Genomic DNA, 27,227 nt, shown 5'->3' with positions numbered 1-27,227 from the left:
AGCACTTTTACTTTAGTACTTTAAAGTCCCCCTCCACTCAAAAATATGTTTTTCTTGTTTCTACAGTTGAATGTTTGAGCTTCACTGTGCAGAATGATGTATGTGCAGAGTTTGACACTAGAAGGCTGTTTTCACATCAATCTGCTGAAAGTGGGAAGTTTCTCTGTGCTCATTGAAAAAAACAATTTTAAGGGGTGGGCCTACAAGCATGATTTGTGACATCACAAATAGTTTTGAGCCAATCGTGGTCCAGTATTCACCTTACACAAGTTTGATGTAGAAACTTGAAGGATGGAGTTTCCAGTGAAGTAGGAAGCAGCTTGTGTCCAGCAGTTAAAATTTTGAAATGGAATTTTTAATGTAAAATATTTTTTGTCTAACTTGTTAACTTTTATTATCTGCCTGTCTTGTTTTATATTTTTATTTCTTTTTGTGCTCACTGTATGACAGTTTTTAAACTGAGTCAGGCCCACAGACAGCTGGTAATAGTTTTACATTGCTCCGTTGTTTTATCCTGCCACTGTAACTTTTATTCTCCTGTTTTATTTTATTTTTGCTTAATTTTTATTTCCTATTCTCTTAACTCTTTAATAAATCTTGTGTTTTATAATATATTTCTTTTACATTTTGTCTTGATGCCTTTTATGTTTTAAGTAAATTTATTGGAGGCTATTTATTTACATAGCGCAATATCACAAATCACAAATTTGTCTCAGGGTGCCTTACAATCTGTACAGCAATACAACATCCTCTTTCCTTAGACCCTTGAATTCAAATAAAGGAAAACTTCCTTAAAAAAAAACAATTTAACTGGGAAAAAATGGAAGAAACCTCAGGAAGAGCAACAGAGGAGGGAGCTCTCTCCCAGGACGGACAGGCGTGCAATAGATGTAGAACAAGACAGACAAATTACAGATATGCAGCATGGAACAAGATAACAAAATTATAATGGATTTATAATATATATGAAGAATGTAATGAAGAGGATGCCAAGCAGCTTCCAGGTGCCACCAGCCTTGTTGTTGGAATGTGCAATACAAATAAATTTGCCTTGCTAAAAAAGAAAATAAAAATAAAAAATGAAATGCAAAGCAAGCAAACACAGAGACACATGGATGTATAATAAGACATATCTTACAGTCTCACATCTTATAATACATCCATGCTTGCATACTGGGCTAATAAACAGATTAATTCTGCAGGTAAATGCTGCTGCTGCTACTATTCTTGCCGGTAGGTGGCGCACGCGGCGCTGCTGCGGCTCTCCCATTGGACGACGCCGCTCTGCTCGGGAGCTGGAGGAGGACACGCGCGGCAGTTAGCGCTTGATTGACGTCGAGGAAGAAAAAAGGAACACAAGATCGGATTACAAGATGGCGGTCTGTGGACGTTAGCAGAGAGGCCGTTGGAGTTGTTGTGTTCTCTGTGAATTTTACTACTTCACATTAGGCCTCCTGTTGAGCTCCTTGACGCCGTGAACGTGATGTGTTCATGAAATAGCCACTAAGATATTTCCACGGCTGTTGTGAAGTTGACTTTTAGACGTGCATGTAGTGTAACATGCGGCTGGAAACAAAGTTAACAGGTCGCGGGTAGAAAACAGTCGACGGGGTTGAGGCGACAGCTTGTTAGCAGACAGCTAGCCTGCTAGCTCCGACTCGGTTAACCATGTCGGACACTCGGCGGCGAGTCAAAGTGTATACGCTGAATGAAGACCGGCAATGGGACGATCGGGGTACCGGACACGTCTCGTCAACCTTTGTTGAACGCCTGAAGGGAATATCGTTATTAGTTCGGGCCGAATCAGACGGTAAGTTCCCGGTTAGCATAGCCGCACCGACGTTACGTCGGCTAACGGTAGCATGCTAACTCCTGGTTGTTCGGACAGAAGGCTTCAGTTGGCAATTATGTTTACTTGGTTAACTTACTAGGGTTGCGTTTTTTATATTGCTGCAGCATTTGGAGCCAGACTGTTGGAATAGCCAGTTTTGTTCTTGTCTTTAGGCAAAAGACAATATGTTAAATAATTGGTTGTAGCAGGCGACGTGATCTCGGTAGCATGGGGGGGCCTCAAAGTCGAGTCCTGGACGTACAAAGTTGTTATGTTGCACAGGATAATACACCGTTATGTGTTCAAGTCAAGTCAGTTTTATTTGTTTAGCACTTTTCATACACAATGGCAGTTTAAGGTGCTTGATAAACATGATAAAATCGTTTTAAAGCAAAGTATTAAAAATACAGAAATACAACGATTAAAAATGAACACCAAACCATTAAGTGCTTTATAGACAATTAACAGAATTTTGAAGTTGATTCTATGATGTACTGGGAAATAAATAATGTTGGAATAGGCTTGGCCCCTCTGTTTTAAGTTTTATCTCTGTTTTTACAACGTATTATTCAGGTTTTCACATTGTCTACTTAAATGCTCACTGCCTGGTAGATGTGTTGACCTTAACTTTCAAGAATTGGTGAAGTAATCATTTGGCAAAGTTTGTTGTGATTATTTGCACTAGTTCAACAGTTGAAAGTTGCTCAATTCTTTGTGTTGTAGGATCACTACTATTGGAGTCGAAGATAAGCCCAAATACTGCATATCAGAAACAACAGGTAAGTATAGATAAGCTGAGACTGGATCAGCTACTGAAGGAGTGCAAATACATACCTGTTAGATATGAGTTCTCAATATTTCCAGTATTAAGTTTTAATCAATTCAACATTAATACTTGGTGCTGGACACTTACTGCTACAATGATACAGATAGTGGAAATTTAGTACGCTGGTCTGATTGTCAATCTGGAAACAAGTAATAAGCATTTAACATCATTAGTAATTACCATACCAACAATAAAACAAACAAATATGAAATGTGTAACAGAAATTTCACATGGTTTGAAATGATAACCCTGAGTTAAATGTTTTCCTTGCAAATTATAGACAAAACAATGACATCATTTCATAGGACTTGCTTGCCTTATACGTTTACAGGCATGAAAGAGCTCGTATGTGTGTTGCTCATATGTGAGTTTGCACTCTTTTTTTGTGTGTATGTGTGAGAGAGAGAAGGTTTGCAAACATATTTTAGTGTGTCCTATGAATGTACTGAGAAGCATTTTTCTGTTCTGTTAAATGTTTCTTTCTCCCTCTTTTTCAGGACACACTGATTGTCTGGTCAGAAGCAGATAATTATGACCTTGCTCTAAGTTTCCAGGAAAAGGCTGGCTGTGATGAGATCTGGGAGAAGATTTGCCAGGTAAAGTCAATCCAGTTTTACTTGATTTTTGTCTGTGCATTGTTTCAGCATTTTGTAGTGTCTAGTCAATTAGGGGAAGAAGATATTTGTTCCCTCGGGAGTACTCAAACGAGTGGTTTTGGTTTGCTGGTGCTAAAATGTAATTTACCCTACCTTACATAGGCAACACAGTGATACTTCTAGTTAAATTTTTTGCTTTATATCTACCAACTATTTACTGCTCAGGTGCAAGGGAAGGACCCTGCCCTGGACATCACCCAGGACCCCATTGATGAGTCAGAGGAGGAACGATTTGAGGAGATCCCAGAGACAAGCCACCTGGTGGAGCTCCCTCCATGCGAGCTAAGCAGACTGGAGGAGATAGCTGACCTTGTTACTTCTGTCCTTTCTTCGCCCATCCGGAGGGAAAAACTTGCCCTGGCCCTAATGAGTGAGGGCTACATCAAGAAACTCCTGGGTCTCTTCAGAGTATGTGAGGACCTGGACAACAGGGAAGGCTTACATCACCTCTATGAGATTGTCCGAGGTGTCTTGTTCCTCAATAAAGCGGCCCTCTTTGAGGTGATGTTCTCTGACGACTGTATCATGGATGTGGTGGGCTGTCTTGAGTATGACCCAGCGCTTGTTCAGCCTAAACGGCACCGGGAATTCTTGACCAAGACAGCAAAGTTTAAGGAGGTGATCCCTATCACAGACTCTGAGCTACGGCAGAAGATTCACCAGACCTACCGGGTGCAGTACATCCAGGACATCATCCTGCCCACACCGTCTGTCTTTGAGGAGAATTTCCTCTCCACACTCACCTCCTTCATCTTCTTCAACAAGGTGGAGATTGTCAGTATGTTGCAGGTAAGAATACAAACCAGGTAGCTTGTACTGTTCCTTTTGGCATAATCGTTGTCATCATAACCTATGATCTAATGGTGTAGACAATAAGTTATGGTGACCGAATTTCATTGCCAGTCAAGCAGGTTGATGGTGCATGTACAGTTTTGAATTTGGTGAGTGCCATTTTCACTGTTTGCCCTCACTCAGATTTGTTTGACAAATGCAAAGAAACCTGTCCTCCCAGTGGCTTTCAGCAAATTCCAAGACCATAACATAACCTATAGTTTGGCCTATCTGTAATGATTAAAGTGATCAGTGGTTTTGTGAAATGTGAAATATTAAAGACTGAAAAAAAAGATTTGAGTTTTTAATCAGTTTTATATGGAAAAATTTGAATCTGAAATGGACAAGTGAAAGAAAAAAGTGTTGTGTGTGTGCATTATGATAATAATGCATAAAAGTAATATAAGTTATTTTGAAATATTCACTGAGTGGTCCCTTGTTTTTTCTGTTAAATGGGTTTTCAAAATGAATTGAGGTTTGTGGAAAATAATTTGTACCACACAATCATTTTCATGATGCGGACAGTACCTTAATGTCCGTCCATTTCAAAATGTTTTATATGTGATGGTTGTTTTTCAAGACAAATAGCAAGTGAAGTGTTAATCGTGGGTTGTAGTTTGCTGTTTTGATTCTTTCTTCTTGTTGCTTCAACCCTTGAATACAGATTGCCACGGGTTAAGTTTTGTTGTCTTTAGTTTCTTTTTATTTTAGCCTTTTATTTCTTCAGTGTCCTCGTTTTTTTTCTTTCTTTTTTTAACCCTGTTTTTCTTGTGTCACAGGAGGACGAGAAGTTCCTAACAGAGGTTTTTGCACAGCTCACAGATGAAGCCACAGAGGACAGTAAAAGGAGAGAGCTTGTAAGTCAAAATCTCCAGGCCAGGTTGATGTTAGTGTAGAAACCTCAAGTTTGAACTGTATTATAATGTTGACTTTTATTGGTGTGAGTGTGAACTTGTTTGTAATAAACTTTGGCAAGATTATTCATTCAACAGTCCAGGCTCTTACTGAAAGTGAAATAGAAACTAGTTGATTTTATTGGCCTTTTATGTTTTTATGTATTTAACTTTGGAAAGCTCTCGTGTACTAGAACGGAGAAGATGACTGTGTTTGAGACCGAACCAAAAGAGAATTTTTCCGCTGCCGTACAGTATCCCAAAAGAAGTAATGCTTCGGGATATTATTTTTGTCACTGATCTTTAACTGTTTGCTTTAATGTATCAGATGCTGAATAACCATTACATCTGTTTTTCTTCTGTACTCTTCAGGTGAACTTTGTCAAGGAATTCTGTGCTTTTTCACAAACGTTGCAGCCACAAAACAGGGATGCTTTCTTCAAAACTCTGGCAAATCTAGGCATTTTACCTGCTCTTGAAATAGTCATGGTATGTTCTGGGCATTGCATCAGTGTGAAAACCTAAGCTGATGGGGGTTTTTTTTCTCACTCATGAATGCTCTCTTTGTCCCTTTTTAACTCTTGTTTTTCTCCTTCTCAGGGAATGGATGACTTGCAGGTGAGGGCAGCAGCTACAGACATCTTCTCCTACCTGGTGGAATTCAGCCCCTCCATGGTCAGGGAGTTTGTCATGCAGGAACCACAGCAGACTGACGATGTAAGCATCTGAACGTCCCTTTCAACAAATGTAGTTACACTTTTTAGGTGCCAGGGAGCAGTTTGCTTTAGTTCGGCAATGGGTTTTTTAAAAATTCCACATATTTAAAACAAGTTTTTTGTTGCACAGTACATTTATGACAAAAGGGATAAACAGAATATTTAAATTATTTACTGTCCTCAAGTCCATTGATACCAGTTTGATGTATTCAGCTTGATGAACAAACATGCCATAACCATATTTCCTCATAGAGTTTTTATAGTTTCAAATTGCATATGATTTATGTGCAAAAATCACAGTACACAGTAATACCCAGTTCATCACATCTCAGTTTTCATACTTGACAACCCAATTACTGGGATCATGTCACTTTTAGGACCTAATAATGGACTCTCGCCCAGGAAAGAATAAGAAACCCTGAGCCAGATTTTTTTTTTTCCCCTCTGGGACTGGGTGGAGCGTAACATGTATAAATATGGTACACACAAATGTACTTGGCAGTCGTTATCACAAGAAACACCTTCAGCAGTTGGAGACAGCTCACAGAAATTGCGGTTGATTTACTGGTTAACATGTTCTCCTCTATACATAACAGAAGTGGAGCGTTTATAGTTCAGCGAAACCACAATCTACATTTGAACTTAATGTTCTTTCAGTAGAGATGGGGTTACTTTACTGTGTCATGCAAATTTGTTAGTGAATTTCGCTTCTCTTTTATATTGTGTACTTGGATTGAAACTGCATCATAATAACTATACCTTCTACTGTTTGCGCGTGTGTGTGTGTGTGTGTGGTTTCTTTTGTTTACAGGACGTGCTGCTGATTAATGTAGTGATCAAGCAGATGATTTGTGACTCAGACCCAGAGTTAGGTGGGGCGGTCCAGCTGATGGGTCTGCTCAGGACGCTTATCGACCCCGAGAACATGCTGGCTTCCACCAACGTAAGCAGAACCGATACACACACACACACACACACACACACACTCCCACATCGGGTTAAGAGTGAGGCCTGCCTCTGTCAAGTTTTTTAATGGAGACCGCACATAAAATGATGTCTAACTTTCAATCAGGCTTGTAAGCTGTTAAATAAAACCCCGATTGTTCCAACACTAAAACGCCAGCAGCACTGACACTCTCTCTTGTCTTTTGTGTCCTTTCAGAAAACTGAGAAGACAGAGTTTCTGAGTTTCTTCTACAAGTACTGCATGCATGTCCTGACTGCTCCTCTGTTGGCGAACACTGCACATGACAAAAACTCAAAAGGTGAGCCGGGGACAGACATCTTGCATAAACTGAACGTGACTGTTTCATACTGTGAGATAAGTGGAGAATTTGACTGATTATTCTTTTGGCTTGGCCTTTCAGACCTGCAGGAGGGATCAACTAAGATCAATCCAGTCTGTCCAGGTGAGTGTTATGTAACTCAACATCAATCATCAGTCAGAAACTTGTGCATGCCAGCACTTGCTGGGAATGATTATTCATGAAGCAGATAGTAACAGCATTTCAATTTTATCTCGGTCTCATATTGTTTCCTTCACCGTCACCTGCTAGAAAAGGGTGAAATAAATGACCAGTACTGCTTCAAAATGGCTGAAATGATGCAGTGTTTGTGATTTTAGACATTGTATGACATCATTTCCAGAGCTAATACTATAACAGATGTTTTGTTTAAAAAAGACTGGATAATAGATAAAACTGAATATTACAGGATCACACACTTGCTTCCAATTGAATAACAAAAAATTTTTGTTGTTGGGAAAACGGCAAGACTGTAAGGTACTATATAGTCTGCAGCTTAAATGTGTAATGTGAATTTGAACTTTCGTAAATGCATTTGTAATGTCCTGACGTAGGTTTTTTTGTTTGTTTGTGTAGATAACTTCCAGACAGCTCAGCTGCTGGCGCTCATCCTGGAGCTGCTGACCTTCTGTGTGGAGCACCACACTTATCACATCAAGACCTACATCATGAATAAAGACCTGCTCAGGAGAGTGCTGGTGCTCATGAACTCAAAACACACCTTCCTTGCTCTTTGTAAGTCGCTCGCTCAGGATTCACACACGAACACACCTTCCTGTTTCTCGGTCATGCTTTCCCTATAAATGTCCTTTCAGTGTATATCTTTAGTATACTGTCAAGGTTTTTAACCATACCAGAGGTATGGCTCTTACCAATGAACAGCTTCAGCATTGTTCTTGTTCACAGAATTCAGCACAAACGCAGCTTCATCTTTACAATGTTGTTGTCTGTGTTTGTCCAAGGTGCCCTGCGTTTCATGCGCAGGATCATTGGTCTGAAGGATGAGTACTACAACCGCTACATCATCAAAGGGAACCTGTTTGAGCCTGTCATTAATGCCCTGCTGGACAACGGCACCCGATACAACCTCCTCAACTCAGCCATCATAGAGCTCTTTGAGTTCATTAAAGTGGTGCGTAGTCACACACCTTGATGAAAAGTGTTCATCTGTATAAAGTGTGTTCACGTGGCACTGAGGGCGGTTCGTTAATCTTTTTCCATTGTCTTCTCTTTGCAGGAGGACATCAAGTCTCTCATAGCTCACATTGTGGATAACTTCTACAAAGCACTTGAATCCATCGAGTACGTCCAGACTTTCAAGGGCCTGAAAGGACGGTACGAGCAGGAAAAAGACCGGCAGAGTCAGAGACTCAACAGGTCAGTAGTCTGATTGGTCACAAAAGGTCAAATAAATGCAGTCAAGTGATCGAAATCTTAGAGATTATATTTTGATAGATTTTTTAACATTCCCAGTTGCAAAACAGAAAATTGTACTTCAGTGGTTAAATTTTTTTTCCCCTGCAGATATCGCAGAGATGCACGGTCGTTGGACGAGGATGAGGAGTTGTGGTTCAACGATGATGAGGATGACGATGATGGAGAGGCTGTCGAGAAGAGCCGAATGGAAGATGACTTCTCTGACAGCTACGGCAAATACATGGAAGCCAAAAAAGGTAATCTGCTCTGGCATTACTGTATTTATCCTCCTGGAACCCCTTCATCTCCAGAGTGCAACAGCCCTTTAAGTTTGATATTTACTGTCTCAGGAGCTGCCAACGGAGCTAATGGTGCCAACAACAACGGGAAGGCTGCTGCCATCCCGCCTGCCTCACCAGCCGTCACTCCAAACAACAGTTCAACATCCTCTGTCAAAACAGTTGCTCTTCCTGCCACACCAGTAGTGAAGGTAATGAATCTATACAAATAATGCTGTGAAGATTAGAGACCATGATCACCTGTTTTGATTGTTATTCACTAAACTGACCTGTTTGCCAACTACTTGAAGCCAGCATCATCGCTGCTGTCAAAGAGGTTTCGATGTTCAGTACTTGAGGACTGAAATGCAACATTTTTTCATAATTCAGAAATGTGACACAACTTGTAAAGCCAGTGCTGTTTCAAGTGTTACCTCTTAGGCGAAGCTGTCCTTAAACGCTGCGAACAGAAGAGCAACATCACACAGACCTTATTGTCTCTTAGTCATGTTGTTGTGTAGCAAAATGAGTCCAAAATTAGAGTGAAGCTAATGTCTACATTACATGTTTCAGATTGGGCTGGTAAATGAGAATGGTGTTAAATGAGCTATCAATTAGTGTGTGTTTTTTTTTTCGTGTTTGTCCACATTCTTTCACAAAATTGTGTGACATCCCTGAGCTGCAAACATATTTCTTCCTCGTCTAGAAAAGAGAGCTGATAGCGACGGACAGAAAGCAGCTGCAGAAATCAGAGTTAATAATCTTAGTAAGTTTTTAAATGTTTTTAATTTGGCCTTGCTTGTGTTTCTCTTAGACTGCTCTGGTTGGTTTGGTGGACTACCCTGACGATGAGGATGAAGAGGAAGAAGATGAGGAGGAAGAGCAGTCTCCGAGGAAGCGGCCCCGCCTGAGCTCTTAAGGCTAAATGTCCTCTTTTTGGTCGTGGCGGGACGGACATCGAGTCCCTCCCATCATCCCTCCTCTGGTCGTCTCATTGGTCCTTGGCCTGCTTGTGCCACCTGTCAGTCTCAGTGAGGAGACAGACAAAGACGAGCTCCCACCTCACTCAGTTCCTCCTGATCTCTGCTCCTCTTTTCTCCCTCAGTGGAGGGAGATGGAGAGCTTCTCTTTTACTGGAAAGAAAGACAGATCTGTCTGTTCCTTCAGCCCCTTGATTTTTACCTCTTCCTCCTACCCACCGCCTCGTCCTGGGGATCCCAAAAGCTCCTTTCTTCCTCCCGAGGAACTCACTGACCCTTTACAAACTTTCATAACACTCTCCTGCTCTCCCTGTTCTGACCTCCTTCTGAACAACTTTCTCCCCCCTCATCCACCATCCTGCCTACCGACCAGAGGGGCTGCGGTGGAAATAACAGTGCCAAGGCGGTTCCCAACTCTGCTCTGTTGCTATAGCAACAGCAGTAAGGAAGCTGCGGTACTACAGCAACCCCACAGGAACCCTCACATGTCCTTATATGAACTTTCCCTTCCATCCTCCTCGACCCGAGCCAGAGAGCTCCAGAGGCAGAGGAAGCCAGAACACAAGCAGCCAGTGTATGAACTGTTCAGCGAGCCAGTCAGGCTAGCAGGACTAGCCGTCATAGTTATAGAAAGCTTGACTGGCTGAAGCAAAGTGTGCCGCCCTGCCACAGAACTGTTCAGCTTCATCGGGGATAGAGGGATCTAGGCAACATAGATGAGTCAAACAAAATGTTTTAGAGACGAGGGAGGTAACAAAATGTACCAGGATGAAAACTCAGCAGTAATGAGGCTTAGATCCAGAGGAGCAGGACTCAACCTTCAAAAGCCATTGCGTCAGTTTGGCCAAGGCACACACACACACATACACACACACACACACACACACAAAAGAAAACACACACGACGTCTCGCACACAGGACTGCGTTAGCCAGAAATCCTGTATTTCATGAATTTGTTAAAAAGTACTGTACAGGTGTTTTTTTTTTTTTTGTTTGTTTTTTTTTTCTTTTTAATCATTTGCCCCTGATCTGATTTTGAAAGGGGAGAGAGACACCTACCTACCTGTGTATTTTTTTTGTTGTTGTTGTTGCACAAAGAGGTGGGGTCGCTGTTCTCCCTTTCAGTCCAGTTCATTTGATTCAATGTAAAATGCAGAGAAGTTGCAAATGGTGGTTTTAAAAATAACGTATTAAAACTGCAGTAAAGTCATTTTTGCAGCCAACATTTTGAGGATGTCTGGAGTTTTGTATTTTAGTGGATTTAAGAATTTAGTGGCGTCTTTAGTGGCGCACATAGCCCCGTTTTTATTTTTATTTTTTTGTTTTTTTTTGTTTTGTTCTTGTTTTAACTGGGTGACAAACCTGAGCTGTCGGTGTGCTTAGAGTAGACATAGCGCACACTTTAGTTTCAGGAGTTTCAAGGCTTGGCACCCTCCTCCCCCCCTCAAACAGATCTCAGGTTCAGAATTCAATTTGTGTCACAAAAAGCAAATCCACCTTGTCTGTGCGCTGTAACACTGCTAGCTGGTGAAACATCTCACGTTTATTACTGAATAGAGAAGAAATCTAGAGAGTTATACGGGGCTTGAGGTGCCAGGAGCTTTTTATCTCAGTCTGATGGTCCAGAAAGTTCAGCACCAAGTTGATCCAGGCCAGGAGGTATCCGGCTTAGCTCCACAGTTTACGTCTAATTTCAAGTTTACTTTGACCTGTCCTTAAACAACTCTGCATATCAAAAATGTGTTGAAGGAAAACTTTTTTTCTTTTTCTTTTTTTTTTTAAAGTTTAATTCAAACTCCATGATTGGATGAGCTGTTTGTATTACTTATTTTAGCCCCCAGAGTTGATGCAGTGGAGCTTTTGAATGAAACTGTGTAGGAGGAGTATTTCTCAGCACAGCACAGCAGGTTTGACAATGTCAGAAGGGGCAGAGACACATTTCAGTGTCGGGTTGAAACATTTCTCGTGTCGACATCTTCTCTCCTGGTCTCGCCACAAGCACATTGAGAGGCAGATGAAGGGAATTGAAAAGAGTCAAACTGCAAGCAGCAGGGTAGGAAACACAAAACGATCATTGCCAATGTGCTTTTCAGAAGTTATGAGGGAGAAAGCAGTACATGAGCAGTGAATTGTCTTTTCTCCTGCAACACATTCTGTCTGTTAGTGTCGCCCAACAATATGACTGTTTTTGCTCTCCCTTGATGAATTTGTACCAAGTGCATTTACTACCACTATCCATTCTTAACATTTGTATGAATTTATTTGATAAGTTTTGAAATTAAATGTGACCCTGACATTGAACTTGTGAATCTAGCTTTGTTTGAATAATTTACTGATTGGCAAATATCCCAAACTTGACTCTCAAGCAGCTTTGGATTTTATAGTTAGTGGACTTTTATCTCAATATGATTTGTATCATTTGTTTTGAGGATTCTGCCAATTATTGAAATATTTCCGAGAACATTTTTAATTATATTGAATTCTTTTTTTTTTTTTACAGCGGGGAATTCATACAGCACATTTTCTGAATGTTTGTACCAGGAATGGACGGTATATTCTGTACTCATACAGTAATTTGTGATAAAATACATCCAGTTTGGTTCTGCAAAACCAAACAAAAACCTTGTTTTTCAGGTCAAATCTGAGGATCAGTCTGAGACTAGCTACCTGCCATGAAGTTCCTGCCAAATTTCTGCAGCTTTACAGTTTTCATACACAGAAATCTGAGTCCAGATAGTTTCTATAAAATGTGATTTATTAAACAGCATGCATGGTAACAATATTACATAGAAACTGGTGCATCATGATTGCTTAGAGTGAAGATTGCAGACTGGTTTGAAGGTAAATAGTGCATTCCTCGTAGAAAGCCACACACTGTTAATCTTGGCCCCTTTTTACGAACACATGACGCCCGTGTTCATCTTCACAACTTCCACAGCGCTCTTTAATGAGCTGCTACAGTGTTACCAGCTTTTACGATGTACCAGCTGACTCTTCCCTCTGGGAACGCTAAAGACAGTAGAAAACAAGACTGTACACATGTGCTAGTTAATGCTACCATCACCTCAAGATAAGACTCTCCCGATCAAGTCTGAACCCATAATTCATTGACAGAACTCGAGGCCAGTTGTGCCTCACATAAAGTCTGTTTCACATTAAGTTTTCCACTTTGCCATTAATGATCTTTTGACTGCTGTCTATAGAGAAACAAACTCACTCCTTTAGTCACTATTCCCTAACAGCCAGTGGTTTACTCTACTGAGTGGGAAAATGAGATTTCAGACACTCAAATCAGGATTGTGTTCCATTACGGGCGGATGTAGTGTTGCATAATAGTAATTTCCTCATCTATTAAAAGGTCATTTGTTGCATTGTGAGATTTTTTAGCAAGAAGTTCATGCTGGGAAGGCATTTTTTTGCTCCACTGTGCAGATTTTTAATGTCTCCACACGGTGTATAAATTTAACACTTTGATTCTGGAAACTCAAAAATGGGACAAAAATTCAGAGCGATTTTGGAAACAACTCAGGTGAATCTGGCAGCAGAATGTCAGATGGATGAATAACATGTACAGCCGTCACTTGCCCTGACAGGTGCATGACGCTTTTTCCAAGTTTCCTTAACATTTTCTGAACTCGCTCAGTCAAACTGATCTTAGTGTCTTAAAATACTTGAGTGGTCTCTCACAGTGTGAAAACTGCAACATACTGGCCCACTGAACATACACAAATATATACTTTTTTTTTTCATCTGTTGACACCAATGAAAAGTTAAGACTCTTATGAAGGAAGATCTCGTACTTTTGATGTGTGCCCTGATCGGTGTTGTGAAAGTGAATAATCAGAATGAAGGAGGCTGTGTAAAGGAAGCCATATGTTTGATTACTGAATTAAAGGGACAGGATATAAATAAGAATATTGCAGCTGGAGGGCGAAGCTATTTCTTGATTACTTCCTCTTTCAGCTTGTCAGCCAGATGTTTTCTCTTCTGTAGCTTCTTTCTCTCTTCGGCAGAAATCTCCTGTGTGAAGAGAGCAGAGCAGGCGGTGGTGTAAACAATCTGATAGATAATAATATAATAATGACCACCAGCTGAAGACCAAATGTTGAGGGAGTGAAAAAGCAGTGGGAAAGACCTCTAAAATACAACCAAGCACACGTCTACACATGTATCAGCAGGAAATTGAACAAAAGCAGCTAGCTGGGAAAATTGCAAGCTTGTATTTTCAGGGGGTTTTTCCACATTATCAAATATTAACATTTCTTGTGTGATTTCAATGAGACCTCATTCACTTTGTGGCTTTTAGAAACAATTAACTGGAGTAAAACAGTAACCATCTACTCCTTTTATCAGGTTTGTGTGTGAGACAAAGTGCAACAGAGACAGAACTGCACAGCAAAACCAGAGCTACACACTGAGCATGAACGAGTACACGTGTTCACATCAGGCAGAGGCAGCTGATGGATCACCTTCTGTTTGGAGGAGTTAGCAGAGTGTTGTGCTGGAGGAGCAGGAGCAGCAGCGGGAGGAGGAGGGGTACAGGCCCCATTCCTTTGGGACTGCCCCACTGCCTCCTGACAGGCCAGACCAGGTCAGACACAGGCAGAGGGAAATGAAGAACAAGAACCCAATAAATAAGTCACGAAGATGATTCGAAAACGGAAAGAAAAGGAAAGAAAAATCAGGAGGAAAAACGGGGGTTAAAGAAAAGCAGGTGAAATCAAGAATGAAGTTTTTGAATTAAAAGATGAGCAAAATTAAAAGTATGGATATTAAGTCTTAATTTTGTAAGTTCTGCCGGTATAACCCTGAAATTATCTGTACTGTCTCTATTACAAATAAATTATATAAATAACTTACAATAACTAACCCGAGGAAATAGTGAAAAACTTAATTACATCTAAAATCAAGTAAATTCTAATAGTCTGATAGGAAAAGTACATTTTTTCCACAGTAAACCATGTTCTGCTATGTGTCCTTTAATTGGAGGAACTTGTTTTGTCTTATGACCTGTGACCTTGTGAAGAGACGTATAAAAGTACGAGGACATGAGGAACAGGCTGTATTTACCGGGGTGGTGGTGGTGGGTGCTGGTGTGGGGGTGGTGGGTGCCTCCTCCGGCGTGGTGGTCTGCTTGGTTTTCTGCTGTTCTTTCTTCAGTGCATGCAGCTTGTCTCGCTGCTGACGCAGATATGCTGCCCTCTGCTGGAGCTGCTCCTGCTGGGACGCTGACAGCTCCTGGAGGAGGAGGAGAAGGAGAAGGAGGAGGTAGAGGTTAAGCAGGAGGAGTACAACTCAAACTGTGCACATCCAAATACCATAAATTTAGCCCAGTTAACTATTTTACAAACATATCCAATGATAAAAAAAATCCAGGTATTGGTTGAGTTTCTAACAAGCTCATTGTTGATGTTTTAAACTCAGTGAACTGTAAAAATTCAGTGATCTTGGGGCCTTAACAGAGAGGACAAAGATAGAATCAGTCTACCTTTAAAAACATAGAAATTTCAACATTGTTAGTAGTGCTATTAAACACTGTTCTCTAAAAATTATGAATGTATTAAGTGATTTATGCTGAGCACAAACTGCACACATTCCCTGAATTTGGTCACAAATGACTGCAATATCCTGCTGTTTCACAAAACAAACAAAAGCAACAATTTGCTGCATTTAATGTGTGTGTATAATTATTTGTCTATAAAAAAAAGCATCATTGGGGAGTCATGGGCAGCATCAGTTGTCAGTTGAAGAAACCTCTGTGTAGGCGATGGTCATTAAACACCTTACTGGTTTAACCTACATTACGCAGCATGTGTGGCACTGAGCAGAATATATAAAATGTACTATATGTATGTAGCAGGTGCTCAGATACACAGACTCACAGTATATGGTTTGGAGAAGCCGGCCTCCCTGTGTGCCTCCTCCAGCCAGGCTTCAGCTGCAGTCTGGCTGCTGCTCTGCTCCTTGGTATCTGGACTGAGGCTGACGGAGGTTTCGCCAGACTTTACTGGAGCTCTCACTGCTGGGAGGACTCTGGGCTCCGCACTGTTGCTGCCACAATCTGTACACACATGTTCAATTGGTTTGATTAATGTGTAATTTCAGATGAGATTTAATAAAACAAGAGGAACAAGAGTTTAGAGTTGGAGACGTGGTGGTAGATGCAGCTGTTACCCGGCTTAGAAGAGGTAGCTGCGTGTTTCTCATCTCCACCTCTTGTGGCAGACATCTTGCTCTCCTCTTTTCTGGCAGGTTTGCCGTTGACCTGGAGGTAGAAACCAAAAGGCATTAATACATGTAGTATAATGACATAAACACTGCATCAAATTCAGCCCAATATTGCGGCATGCTAGCGCTGGAAATTAGTGGCTACGATGACATCCACAGTCCTCAATTTGTGGACTTTTTACATCTGTCTACTGAAAAAAAAAAACAACATACGCCATATTTTTCAACTGATTCTCTTTCTCTCCTACTGCTGGTACCATGCCCTGCAGGCTCTTTAAAACTCCACCAGCCTCAAATGGTTGAGCTCTGAATGATAAAAACTGATCACAGAGGATCCTGACTAACAATTGGCTCTAAATCTCTGAAAACTATGTCTCACCTCAAATTATTAATAATCTGTAAAACAAAAGAAATACTGCCTGTCAGCAAATATTTGAGAGCCACTGATACTACAAGAGCAACCTAATTTACAAGCTTTTAAGACACAAAGCTACTACATGACTAATCTACTACAAAGGCTATAAAACTGTAAAGCTACTGTCTGCCCACAGGATGCACTGATACCTATCATGCCAATACCAGTGCTTGTTTTGGTATAAAAGAATATCCCTCATACTAATCCATTGCCTGGTGCAGGCTTAACATGACCAAAATCAATATAGTTTTTACATTTATTCTACTTTTTTCATTCTGTGTTAGCCGTTAGAGATACTGTTAATGGGGTATTAATGCATCCTTAGGTCACACTGTGGTGTACATACAGTAGCTGTGGGTTATTATCAGGTCACTACTGTTACTACATGGGAGGTTCAATTACCAGTTTAGATTCAGTGGCAGTGTTTCTGTTCTTTAGTGGGGCGTGGTGACCATTACTGCTGCTGCTGTCAACAGTCCCCTCACCTTTGGTCTTAGGATGGAATAAATTGCACATTGGACACATCGGAAACAGGGTCACATTAAAAAAGGCGAAATGCGGCTTTAAGGGTAAAGAGGATGTTGGAAATAACCATTAAACATTGGTCGCATGAGGCACAGTTAACAGCGATATTAAAACCCATACAGGCAATCGACGATATCTCGCAGTTTAACAAAGGTAACACCTTAATACTGCAGGTTTTGAGAGGTTTCTTTGGGCTCGTACGAGAAGGCTCACAGGGTTCATATATTATTTGGCACAAACAGCTCATGATGCTGTACCTTGGTGGTGTTGCTTTGTCGACTGGGAGCAGTGGTGGCTTTCTGGGTGTGACCAATCTCTGCCATTGGCTTATCAGAGCAGCTGCTGGAGGTGGAACCGAGCTCTTCCTCTAATAGCAGCCTCCTGGACATTTCTTCATCATATTCCTCTTTTGACTTTCTGAGGAGAAAGTAGGAGAAAAAAATGAAGTGTCTAGTTTTACTCTACTGTTCAACATTAGAGTTGCGTAATTAATTTTCATGAATTACCCAAAGCAAAAATGTTTTCTTATCACAAAGTTTGTAATTTCTGAATTAGTCCTGCTATAAAACACTCAGGAACCAGTTTGGATTGTTCATGTAGCCTCTGACTGACAACACATACTGACTAGAAGGTAGAATAAGGCCACAACGTCAGGGCAGCACCAGGGCACCACACACACACAGATCCCTTAATTTGATTTAACTACTTAAATTGCCTTAGAGAAGACTTCCATAAAGGATTGACCAGTCGGTATACAGCAAGAGAGAGAGATTGATTATGTAAAAGAGCAAGAAAAAGATGTTGTATTTCACTTATCTAAAAAAGAAAAAAACAAACAAACCTATATAATGTCAACATGTCATCATAATGTTTGATGGAACTGATAAAAACATTAAAAAATAGACATAAAAAAAAAAACATAAAATAAACACCAGCATGATGATGACTCAGTGATGGCAGGTTTATAACTGATAAACTACAATCATATTTGCCTACTGAAAAGATCTTGCAGAAGAGTGATGTCATATAAATGTGTTGCTCAGAATTGGTCCAAAAAAAACCAAACAAAGAATGTTTGTTTAATTGATGTTTAATGACTGATGTTTGTTTGATTTCCTGCCAAGAGCATTAAACTACAACAGTACAGAAAAGATTGACTAGAGCCCTTTACTGTCAGTGTAATTCCTTTTCCGAGTTGTGATTCCAGCTGTTACTGTGACTGTGCCAGGTCAGAAATCCTATACAAGACTTTTATAGATCCAAAAGGACAGAATAAATCCAGATTCTGTTCTTTACTAAAACTGTACACCATGGTACTCTCACAGTGCATCAGGCGACAAGATTATCTATCAGACTTTACAGCACTTGAGAAAAGTATTTCTACAAATGTATTTATTATTCTAAGTATAAAATGTATTTCTTGAGCAGTATATATTTAATACATATTTGTCTATATGGCATGAAAAATCAACCCTTAAGAGTCTTGAAACCTGCTAAAGGTCATCCAAATCCATCACAGTGAACATTCAACTGACGTAATCTTTTCATTCTTTTGTCAAAGGTTGTAATCAATAAATTGTTGTAATCAGTGTTGTAATCATCTTGAAGTCGCTGAAGTCTCTCCAGTTTGATTTTGAGAGCACACTGAGATTAACTGAAACCAGTGGCGGACTGGACAGGAGGACATTCAGCAGTGCTGATAAGTAGCCACGGTATCCAGGTAAGACAAAGGGGATAAAAATACTATTTTTCTCAGTTGCTTGTTTAGTTTCAATCCCTCCAACCTAAATTAGCTGGACCCTAAGGAGCTTAGCTGCGGTCCCATTAGACACAGCGTGTTCTTCTGGGCCAGGCTGCCACTAGTGAAATCCCATTAGAGAACAGGGGCAGGATCTACCTGGGCATTTATAGGTGATGGTCGGATAAAAGAAATGTGGAAATACCAGTACAGTTCAATATACTTTGTGTTTTTGTGTGTGAGAGAGAAAGAACAAGTAACTTACTTGAGAACCTCCTGCAGGATTTTCATCTCTTGCTGCTGCAACTCTGTCATCACATCCACGCCATCAGTCAGACACTCTGGGAGGGCCCCTACACACACGCACACACAGGGATGTTACTTGCAGCTGTGTCAGTGTGTATTTGGGTGAACATATGTGTGTGTTAATCCAGCCTACCATTCCTCTCCTTGATGACCCTGAGGGCTTGAAGCTGCAGCTCCATGTTCTTCTGGACCATCAGTGCACGAAACATCTGGAAATCATCTGTGGCCAGAACTGGTTGGAATACCGACTGAACAACAAAAAACAAAAACTACTTAAAACTATGAAAATTCACTGAACCCACAAAATGATGATGAATCAATGGCATTAAGATTTGGGTGAGATAAAGTGTCTGTGAGTGTGGAGAATGGGAGTATAAACTAGGGCTGAAATACTCTGAACCTAAAAATGAATTGCTTCATTGTATTAATTTGATTAGTTATAAAAACAATGTGCTTTCTTTGACACCATCATGCAGCATGTTAATACATGCGTTTATTTAAATATTAGAAATTCTTTGGTATCATACTCCACCTAAAACTTAATTTTGCATAGCTAAACTTCTGTCTCACCAAGCTAATTGAAGTCTAAATAAAAATTGTGTAATTTTACTGATTGAAAGTGTTGCAGTTCCTCACCAGATTTTGTCTTACAGACCTTCTTAAATTTGAAGGGACAGATGTCTGTCATATGAAATTAGCTCTCCCTAGACTAGAGGTTTAGGTTGAGATATTGAATATTTTATGTTCCCATCAAGGTTTTCTTGTCCTGTAAGCACACAACAGATCAGAACTGGATGTACTTCTAGCATGGTAGGCACTCAAGTCAAGTCCCTAAAAAAAAAATTAAGCTAACAGAACAGAGTGAACAGAGTGGTACTTAGGCCTAATCTTTCACGTGAGCTTCCTGTCTCTAGTCAAAGGTCTGTACCTCATCTAGGCTAATACTATGCAAATCGTTCTGACCAACTTCAATATGCTGTACGTTCAGCTGGGTCATCAGCTTCTCCGTGTTCAGCTTCTCTCTTTCTTCTCCTCCCTATCTGCCTTTTCCCTTAGTCAGTCTCTCTTATCGCATCCTGCTTCTGCTTTTCTCTCTGTCTCTGTCTGTAGCCCGATCCTTCAGAAAATCCTGTTTCTGAGTAACTTAATCACAAAAAGTGCAAAGTAAGTAAAAATGACACCACAACACATTCCTCTGCAACTAGCTGCTGTCCATCAACACAGACTAAAAGTTGAGTCCTCTACTCCTATCAGTGCAGATGCACGACGCCACCTTTGCAGAGCAGATACAGTGGTATGTATTCGGCTTGACATATTAGCCTGTACAAAGTAACTGACCAGATCCAACGATGTTACTGAACAAATAAACAAACTGAACTGAGTTATGAGGCAAAACAGTCTGAGATACGATCACTTTTTCTATAAAACAAAACAATCCAAACGCTATTGTGACTTGTTGTCAGCAGAGTATTACAGGAAAAACTAAACATCCCTCAGTCTATTTGTGAGTGTGGATGCAGAGCTAAATACTCTCTCCCTTGCTTTAAATGTAGCTAAAGCATTCTGTTGAGAGTCTGTTTACATTGTTGACCAAACAAATCACTGGAAATGACTAATTATTCAATGTTTTTTAACCTGGGCCACATTTTTATTTTCCCATTTTTCCTGTCAGGACAATTAATTATGTTTAAAACTTCCCTTTATCATCACAAAACTTCAGTTTGTTTTGAGCTGTGCTGCCCAGGACACAAAAATAAAGCCAACAATCTGTCACACAGGTGAACCCGAAAAGCAGCTTAAACACATCTACAGACAACCTATGAAAAGTCAGCTTTTGTATTGTTTTCTATGCATGTATAAGACTGTTTTTCTATTTTTATACTTCTGCATTCTGTACTTTCTATTTCAGGACAACATCTGCCACTGTTAATCTTTGTATTAGGAGAATTTGACCTGCTTTGCAGACATTAACTATTTATCTCAGTGGTAATTAATGAGATCCAAGCCTCCTGAGGATCTCTCTCTCTCTGCCAATTTGGCAAAGCCACTTTGATCAGTGCCAGGGGAAATCTAAGGATAGACTGTAAAAATAGAGTTGTAGACTGTGACTAATATTATCTTAAAATTCTTATTTAACAAACTTATTTACAAATTTAACTTCCTCAAAAATATCATTAGAGATTCATGTAAAACTATCAAACTATAACTATATGTAACCTATCAGGAGAAGAAAAATGAGATGCAACCTCCTAGTTTTTCCAAAAGAAAAAACATGAGAGCACTGTAGAGCTAATTTCTTGTTTATATAACACCAAATTGCCAATTCTTCCAAACCTATAGTCGTAGACTGTAGTTTGCCAGTAGGATCACAGAATAAATATGTGTGGAAACTCAACAAACAGAAAAATATCATGTCCCATTTCAGGAACAATTTTGAAAACATGAGAGATTCCTGATATATGTGTATGTATTGGCCAGGGCAAAGAATTAAAAACTTCTAATTAACTTAGTGTAATATACTTTCAGGACACTGTTTGGTCAGCTCGCTGCAGCCAGACAAAGCCATGACACTTAAGTAGGACAGATCTAAATATAGATTAAGATCAAAAATATTTACATGGTTGTAGATTATGTCACAAACTGGATTCTTATTTTGCTGAGTCATTAGGATAAAAAAACATCTGGCTTGAAACAGGAGACACACAGAGCAGCTACAGTATGTTTGGAACCAGCAGCGTGTAAGGGTTTGTGTAAGCACATCCTATTCTTGATTCTCCATTCAGGTTAACTGGCAGGCTGACAGTATTATGCGGGACAGGGAGCTTAACATACCTGCAGAGTTTTGGACTTGGCAAAGGGAGAAGAGCACGCATCCAGAAACTGCTGCTCGTTGATGCCAACCTCCTGCATGTAATTCTCTAACAGCTTCTCCACCTACAAAAAGCAAAGCAGCTTACGTCAGTCTAGTTTGATGAATCAGCAACGTAAAACTAGTCATGATGAGGCAAAACATGAAAAGTAGGACAGTTTGGAAAAATGTACATCTGTCAGTTAACATGTTTGATACTTGTGTACTCACCAGTTTCTTATACTGCTGGTGGATTTCTGTGTATGATAACTTATTTTCATCCTCGTCATCAAAAACTGAAATTCATAAAAGATAAATATGTTAAGACTTTATGGATCCCCAGAGAGGAAATTTACAAATTACAGCAGTGCAGGAAACAAGATTACAGATATGAAACAAAATGAAAAGCAAATGGAATTAAATCTATATACATTATAAACATTATACACATTACAATACTAGGCTGCATGATCTGACTTGTGGGTTGTAAAAATAGAAAAGTTATATAAAATATGTGCAGAAGTAATGGTTCTGGTAGATGCAGCTGTAGTTATATATGTATGTATATATATATATATATAAGTATATGTTAATGTTAAATGATAATAAGTCAGCATTTAGACTAGAGAGCACAAGGAAGTGTTTTACACTATCTTTTTTTTGTCAAATCACTGCTTCTGTTTTTAATATAGCTGCCAATAACGTTTTGTAACTGTCCACTAACAGTTAGGTTAATATACATGAGCTGTTTGATTGCCTGGCTAGCAAACTTGCCGACGTTACTTTTACTGTGGTATATTTATCCTCACCTGTGTCTTTTGTGGCTTAATGTCGTGCCAAATGTTATATAAATTCTGATTAACTCGCAACTAGGACATGTATGGAGTCAAATGCAGGGTTACCAGGCGGTTAAACTATCAAAGTTTGCAAATAAACGTCAACAAAAACATCGTAGTCACAAGTTAGCGTTAGCTTAACTTAGCTAACGGTGCACAGCTCCACTTTAACGGGGGAGGTTTTACTGTGCGGCCAGATGTCCGAGGCTGAACATGTCGGATGGTATGTTTTTACCTACCTGTGCATTTGTTTTCCATAAAGTCCGTGACAGGAATGACCCATTCGGGACTCCCCAGGTAGCCCACGATGCTCTCCACAACCCACTCCGTGTCATCCTCAGCCATGTTGGCTGCTGCTGGGTAACGTTATCAACAACAGCCCCGTCACAGCGGTGATGTTTCAGGTCGGCGCGTCCAGCTCCGCTACAGCACGAACGGCTGGGAAAACACATCTGCTTTATTGTCCGTCATGAACTAGTTGGTCCCCATTGCGCGTTGCCGTGGCCGTTTTTCCCTCCTGACGGGACGGGACGTCTCCGTGAAGAAATGCGCACTCATGAATTTGCAGTTGAGACTGGCGACGCCTAATCGGTTGCCAAGGTAACCGTTACGTCAGTGGGCTGCTGCTCGAGTCCTAGCAGGTAAATAGCTAGAAGGGTCTATCTGCAGCCTTGCAGAGCTGCACGACACGCCCACTGTACTACATGATACGCCCAGTGTACATATGACACGCCCATTTTAATACACGGCACGCCTACTTAATGACACGACAACACCCCCCACCCCCTCCACCCCCCAGACCTACTTGTAAATAGTGATTATGTAACTCTAGTTCTATATGTGCGTATCCCTCTAAAGGGCTTCGCTATTCGTTTATCCGACGAGGCTCCACCTCAACACTCTTTACACTCACCGCCATATGAAGCCCCAGCACGCTTTACTTACGTCCCTTGGAAACTCAGGAGCAAACGACTGGGGCCAGCTGGGCTTGTGGTCAGAGGGCCATGCACATACTCATAGAACTGGAGCTACCAAAGGCGAAGGCTGTTAAGGATGAGATGTACTCCCAGCTGGGCCTGAACCAACATTAGTTCAAATGCAGCCACGACTAAGAAACAGCAGCAGTCCAGTGGTCAAGCAACAAGCTGGACACTATCAAGAAACACCTCATTCTGCTCTAGATGAGGTCCCCCCAGACAGTTTACCAAGCACTGAATGAAACATCGATCCAGCAGTCATGTCCTTGAGATGTGACTGCACAAAGGTCAAAATAGTAGACCAGGAGGTGGCCAAACAGATGTCCTCCACTGAGGCACCCCTGAAAACAGGACGCAATGCCCCCGGTGGAGTGCAACCTCAGACCTGCTGGGCAAGAGCGAACCGCTGCCTCATAACTTCCAAGGATCGCATCACAGATCCATTGAGCGAGCCATTGCACCGATAGAGGGGCCCCCTGAGCCCAACCTCCGCGACAGACGAACAACAAGTCGGACTTCCTGAAAGGGGGCACAGGGTATGAAGACGCTCCTCCTCCCCATTAGCATGAGGAGGGGGGAAAAAGCCCTCAGTTGAATGATCCTTAACCTGAATGGTGAGGTGATGACCTTGGGCCAGAAAGACGGATTCAGACGTAGTTCCACCAACCCCTGAACACCATCTTGAGTGACAGTACCTCTGGGTCCACCTGACCCAGAGGCCCAAAAGGCGGACCAGCTCGATCGCCCAGCACTTTTTGAAAGTCCCACTGAGGAACGAAGTGTCGAGTGGGGGACTCAGCCTGCAGGACCCCTGCAGGAAGCTCTTCACCAGTGGATGGCTCCTGGTCATTGTGGCCTGCCGTAATCGCTGCTGGAAAAAAAACCCAAAGTGGATGCAGCATGACGACTATTGAATAAGCCCTGCAGGAAATCTAGGGTACCCTGCAGGGGGCATGAATGGGGATTGAGGTTCCTGGCCTTGCACCAGTCCACAAACACCCGCCAACCTGCCATGTAAGCCCTAGACGGAGCACATGCATTCTGAATCATAGAGACCACCATGATCTCTATGACCGCCTTCCCCCTCGAAGATATGTTGATTTCCTATGTGACATCAGATGGTAAATCGAAGTTTGCAGATGTTCCGTTCTCAAAGGTGGCTGAGTTTGGGACACTTTTGGTGTGTTTGGAACGTTTCTGGGCATCAGTCTCTGGGCATTAGGTGTATAGCCCCCAGCCAATAACAGCAGGGTGTGAGGTTGGGACTCATAACATAGCGACCAAGTTACATCGCTGTCTTTGTGTCTCTCCTCTGCTCCGCTCTGCTCTCTGTCTCTGTGTCATGGATGTATAAAGAGCTGCAGGTCTGTGTGTCTGCTTGACCGATGGTGGGGTTGAAGTACACACACGCAGAGCAGAGAGGCCACAGCAGACAGGATGATGCTCTGCATTCACACAAAGTCTGGCAATGCAGCACCTTCCTGCAGGGTTGTGTGGAGGTGTGGGTGTGTTTATTTGTGCTTTAGAACATAACCACAGTGAAACAATCATAAAATAACGTTTTATTTATCTGATTCACGGCTTTTTTCTTGCTCTATTCATTCACTCCTATAGCTCGCCTGACCACTGCTGCTCTCTCTCTCTCTCTCGCTCGGGGAAGGAGGAGCCAACTTTGAATGCTGTGTGTTTACAAACACCAACCAATAATCCTGCATAGTACACCTTTAAAGATGAAACCAGTGGTTTTCAACCTTTTTAGCTTTTGAAGTCTTGCAGTGTGTAGTCGGGGTCACATTTCAGATGTCTATGAGTTGTTAACAGCTCCACCAAATACTGATTTTTCCCTCTAAACTTCTTAAATGGTTTCATTTCAATAAATGTTCAAATGATCCAATATTTCACCAGAAATCAAAGATAAAGTCCAAAAACTGATAACAGATTTCTGTATGAGAACGTTATTTTTTCTTCTTTCCTCTCCCATTAATCATCTCATGACCCCCTCAGATTTATCTAGTGACCCTTTGGAGGGGCCCGACCCCTACGTTGGGAACCACTGGACTGAACTAGCTAATTGTATATAAAGTAGTTCAAACTAGCTCCACCTCCAGCAGCTACAACAGTAACATGCTGCTTACACACTGATGCTTCAGCATTAATAACATAATGATGTCATATATAATAATATATCAGTCAGAGGGACGAAATGAGTACTTTTACTTCAATATTTTCAGTACATTTTGCTATGTTCTTTTACTCAAGTGGGATTTTTCATGCAGGACTTTTACTTGTAATGGAGCATTTTTACATTGCTGTATTGGTATTTTTACCTAAGTAAAGGATTGGGATACTTCTTCCACCGCTGATTAATATTAGTATTTTACAAGTTATGTAATCAATTGTGAAACCATGCACAGCAGAGAGTGAACAATATTATAGCCCAATATAATGAGACCCCATTTGATTTTTATTACTCACACACATTTAGCTGCAAGCTCAGCTCATTCCCCAACCCACTCTGTTTGAGTTTGAGTGTGTGTGTGTGTGTGTGTGTGTGTGTGTGTGTGTCATCACAAATAAACCATAGACAGCAAGTCAGAAAGGTAATTACCAAGATATGTAGGCAAACTACGCAAGACCGTTTACAGCCATATCTCTCACAATCTGCTCTGGAGCATCTCTAACACTCATGATATTGTTTGTGTAGATATGGAGGCCAAAGGAGGCCAGCTGAGATAATGAACATAGATTAGTGATATTGATAATTGGCAACCGTCTTTGAGCATGTTTACAAATTGATGTTAGTGGATTATGGTTGGTAAGCCCACCAAGAAAAGAGGCAAGACAGCTGTAACATGAAGCCTGGATTTAAATAAAACAATTAAAATGTGTTTGTGTGTGGGCCGCACACAGCTTTGAGAGACCAACTGTACGTTCAGCAGTATAAAAACGTTTATATCCTCATCATGTTTGTGTGTGAGGCTGTCTGTTACCAGTGGTACCACTTTAACTGCAGTGAAGTGATTAGTCTAGTGCACTGAATCTGGTGAACATTGTGGGCACTTATTCTGTCTACAATCAGCCAATATGTTCTTGTAATGAGCTGAATACCTCTCTGCTGAGCACAAGCAGAGGCTTGTTTATTCAGGCTACATATAGGACCTGATTGACAGCCACTGTGCAGTGATGTAGTAAGGATTAACTGGTGGGGTAAGCCACCTTTCTTTAATTAACAGCTTTTGTGTAAAGAAAAAAACAAGTTACTTAAACCTCAACACACACACATACACACAAGCATACATACACAAGACACCAAAACTAAGAGGTATACATATTTTTTATTAAGAGTAAAAATTTAGCAATCAGATAATTCAGTAATGTGCATTAACAAGGATATTCCAATAAATATACATTCCTCCTGTATTTTTTAAAGGTATATAAGATTTCATTATTATCATCTCTAGAAAGGCTCATATATCTACTGTGCACAGTTCATAAAGGCAAGGCATGCAAGCAGCGGTCATGCCGAAAAAAGACATTTTCAACAGAATAAAGGTAGGCGACATTTAAAAGCTTTTACAGTGAGAATTTGAATTGAACCAGTCAGTAATAGAGCTTCATTCTG

The 27,227-nt window shown here is 40.9% G+C and overlaps 2 protein-coding genes across 4 annotated transcripts; one reads left to right on the top strand and one right to left on the bottom strand.

The window, feature by feature from the left end:
- The first annotated feature begins 1,332 nt into the window (after positions 1-1,332).
- On the top strand, positions 1,333-12,033 carry ppp4r3b (protein phosphatase 4, regulatory subunit 3B). The gene is made up of 16 exons (XM_044372379.1): positions 1,333-1,810; positions 2,555-2,610; positions 3,155-3,253; positions 3,479-4,102; positions 4,924-5,001; positions 5,410-5,526; positions 5,638-5,754; positions 6,565-6,696; positions 6,916-7,018; positions 7,121-7,162; positions 7,634-7,792; positions 8,020-8,189; positions 8,295-8,434; positions 8,582-8,730; positions 8,824-8,963; positions 9,566-12,033. Exons 1-16 carry the CDS (start codon positions 1,669-1,671, stop codon positions 9,668-9,670), a joined length of 2,373 nt encoding a protein of 790 aa, XP_044228314.1. The 5' UTR covers positions 1,333-1,668; the 3' UTR covers positions 9,671-12,033.
- Positions 12,034-12,466: 433 nt separating this feature from the next.
- On the bottom strand, positions 12,467-23,278 carry cfap36 (cilia and flagella associated protein 36). 3 transcript variants are annotated; one of them, XM_044372380.1, is made up of 12 exons: positions 22,868-23,278; positions 22,024-22,088; positions 21,777-21,878; positions 19,078-19,192; positions 18,904-18,991; positions 17,158-17,317; positions 16,778-16,867; positions 15,907-15,997; positions 15,615-15,793; positions 14,803-14,970; positions 14,202-14,306; positions 12,467-13,752 (listed from the first exon to the last, which is right to left on the bottom strand). In XM_044372380.1, the coding sequence occupies exons 1-12, from the start codon at positions 22,971-22,973 to the stop codon at positions 13,669-13,671; spliced, it is 1,353 nt and encodes a 450-aa protein (XP_044228315.1). In that variant the 5' UTR covers positions 22,974-23,278; the 3' UTR covers positions 12,467-13,668. The 3 variants fall into 3 exon arrangements, with proteins under 3 accessions (XP_044228315.1, XP_044228317.1, XP_044228316.1); XM_044372382.1 differs by lacking the exon at positions 14,202-14,306 and having other exon boundaries at positions 22,868-23,276; XM_044372381.1 differs by lacking the exon at positions 16,778-16,867 and having other exon boundaries at positions 22,868-23,276.
- Positions 23,279-27,227: the final 3,949 nt, after the last annotated feature.

Source organism: Thunnus albacares, chromosome 14 (assembly GCF_914725855.1).
Source record: "Thunnus albacares chromosome 14, fThuAlb1.1, whole genome shotgun sequence".
Classification (NCBI taxonomy): domain Eukaryota; kingdom Metazoa; phylum Chordata; class Actinopteri; order Scombriformes; family Scombridae; genus Thunnus; species Thunnus albacares.
Note: the sequence above shows the minus strand (reverse complement) of the source record. Positions and strands in the feature narration are given on the sequence as shown.

What these genes read in the sequence shown, in the direction of transcription:
- ppp4r3b (XM_044372379.1), top strand. Translation starts at nt 1,669, where the DNA reads ATGTCGGACACTCGGCGGCGAGTCAAAGTGTATACGCTGAATGAAGAC. An exon ending in CTGCTCTTGAAATAGTCATG is followed by an intron (nt 5,527 to 5,637) that starts GTATGTTCTGGG and finishes TCTCCTTCTCAG; the next exon opens with GGAATGGATGACTTGCAGGT. An exon ending in ACATGACAAAAACTCAAAAG is followed by an intron (nt 7,019 to 7,120) that starts GTGAGCCGGGGA and finishes TTGGCCTTTCAG; the next exon opens with ACCTGCAGGAGGGATCAACT.
- cfap36 (XM_044372380.1), bottom strand. Translation starts at nt 22,973, where the DNA reads ATGGCTGAGGATGACACGGAGTGGGTTGTGGAGAGCATCGTGGGCTAC. An exon ending in CTGCCACTGAATCTAAACTG is followed by an intron (nt 15,998 to 16,777) that starts GTAATTGAACCT and finishes TTCTACCTCCAG; the next exon opens with GTCAACGGCAAACCTGCCAG. An exon ending in AGCTACCTCTTCTAAGCCGG is followed by an intron (nt 15,794 to 15,906) that starts GTAACAGCTGCA and finishes ATGTGTGTACAG; the next exon opens with ATTGTGGCAGCAACAGTGCG.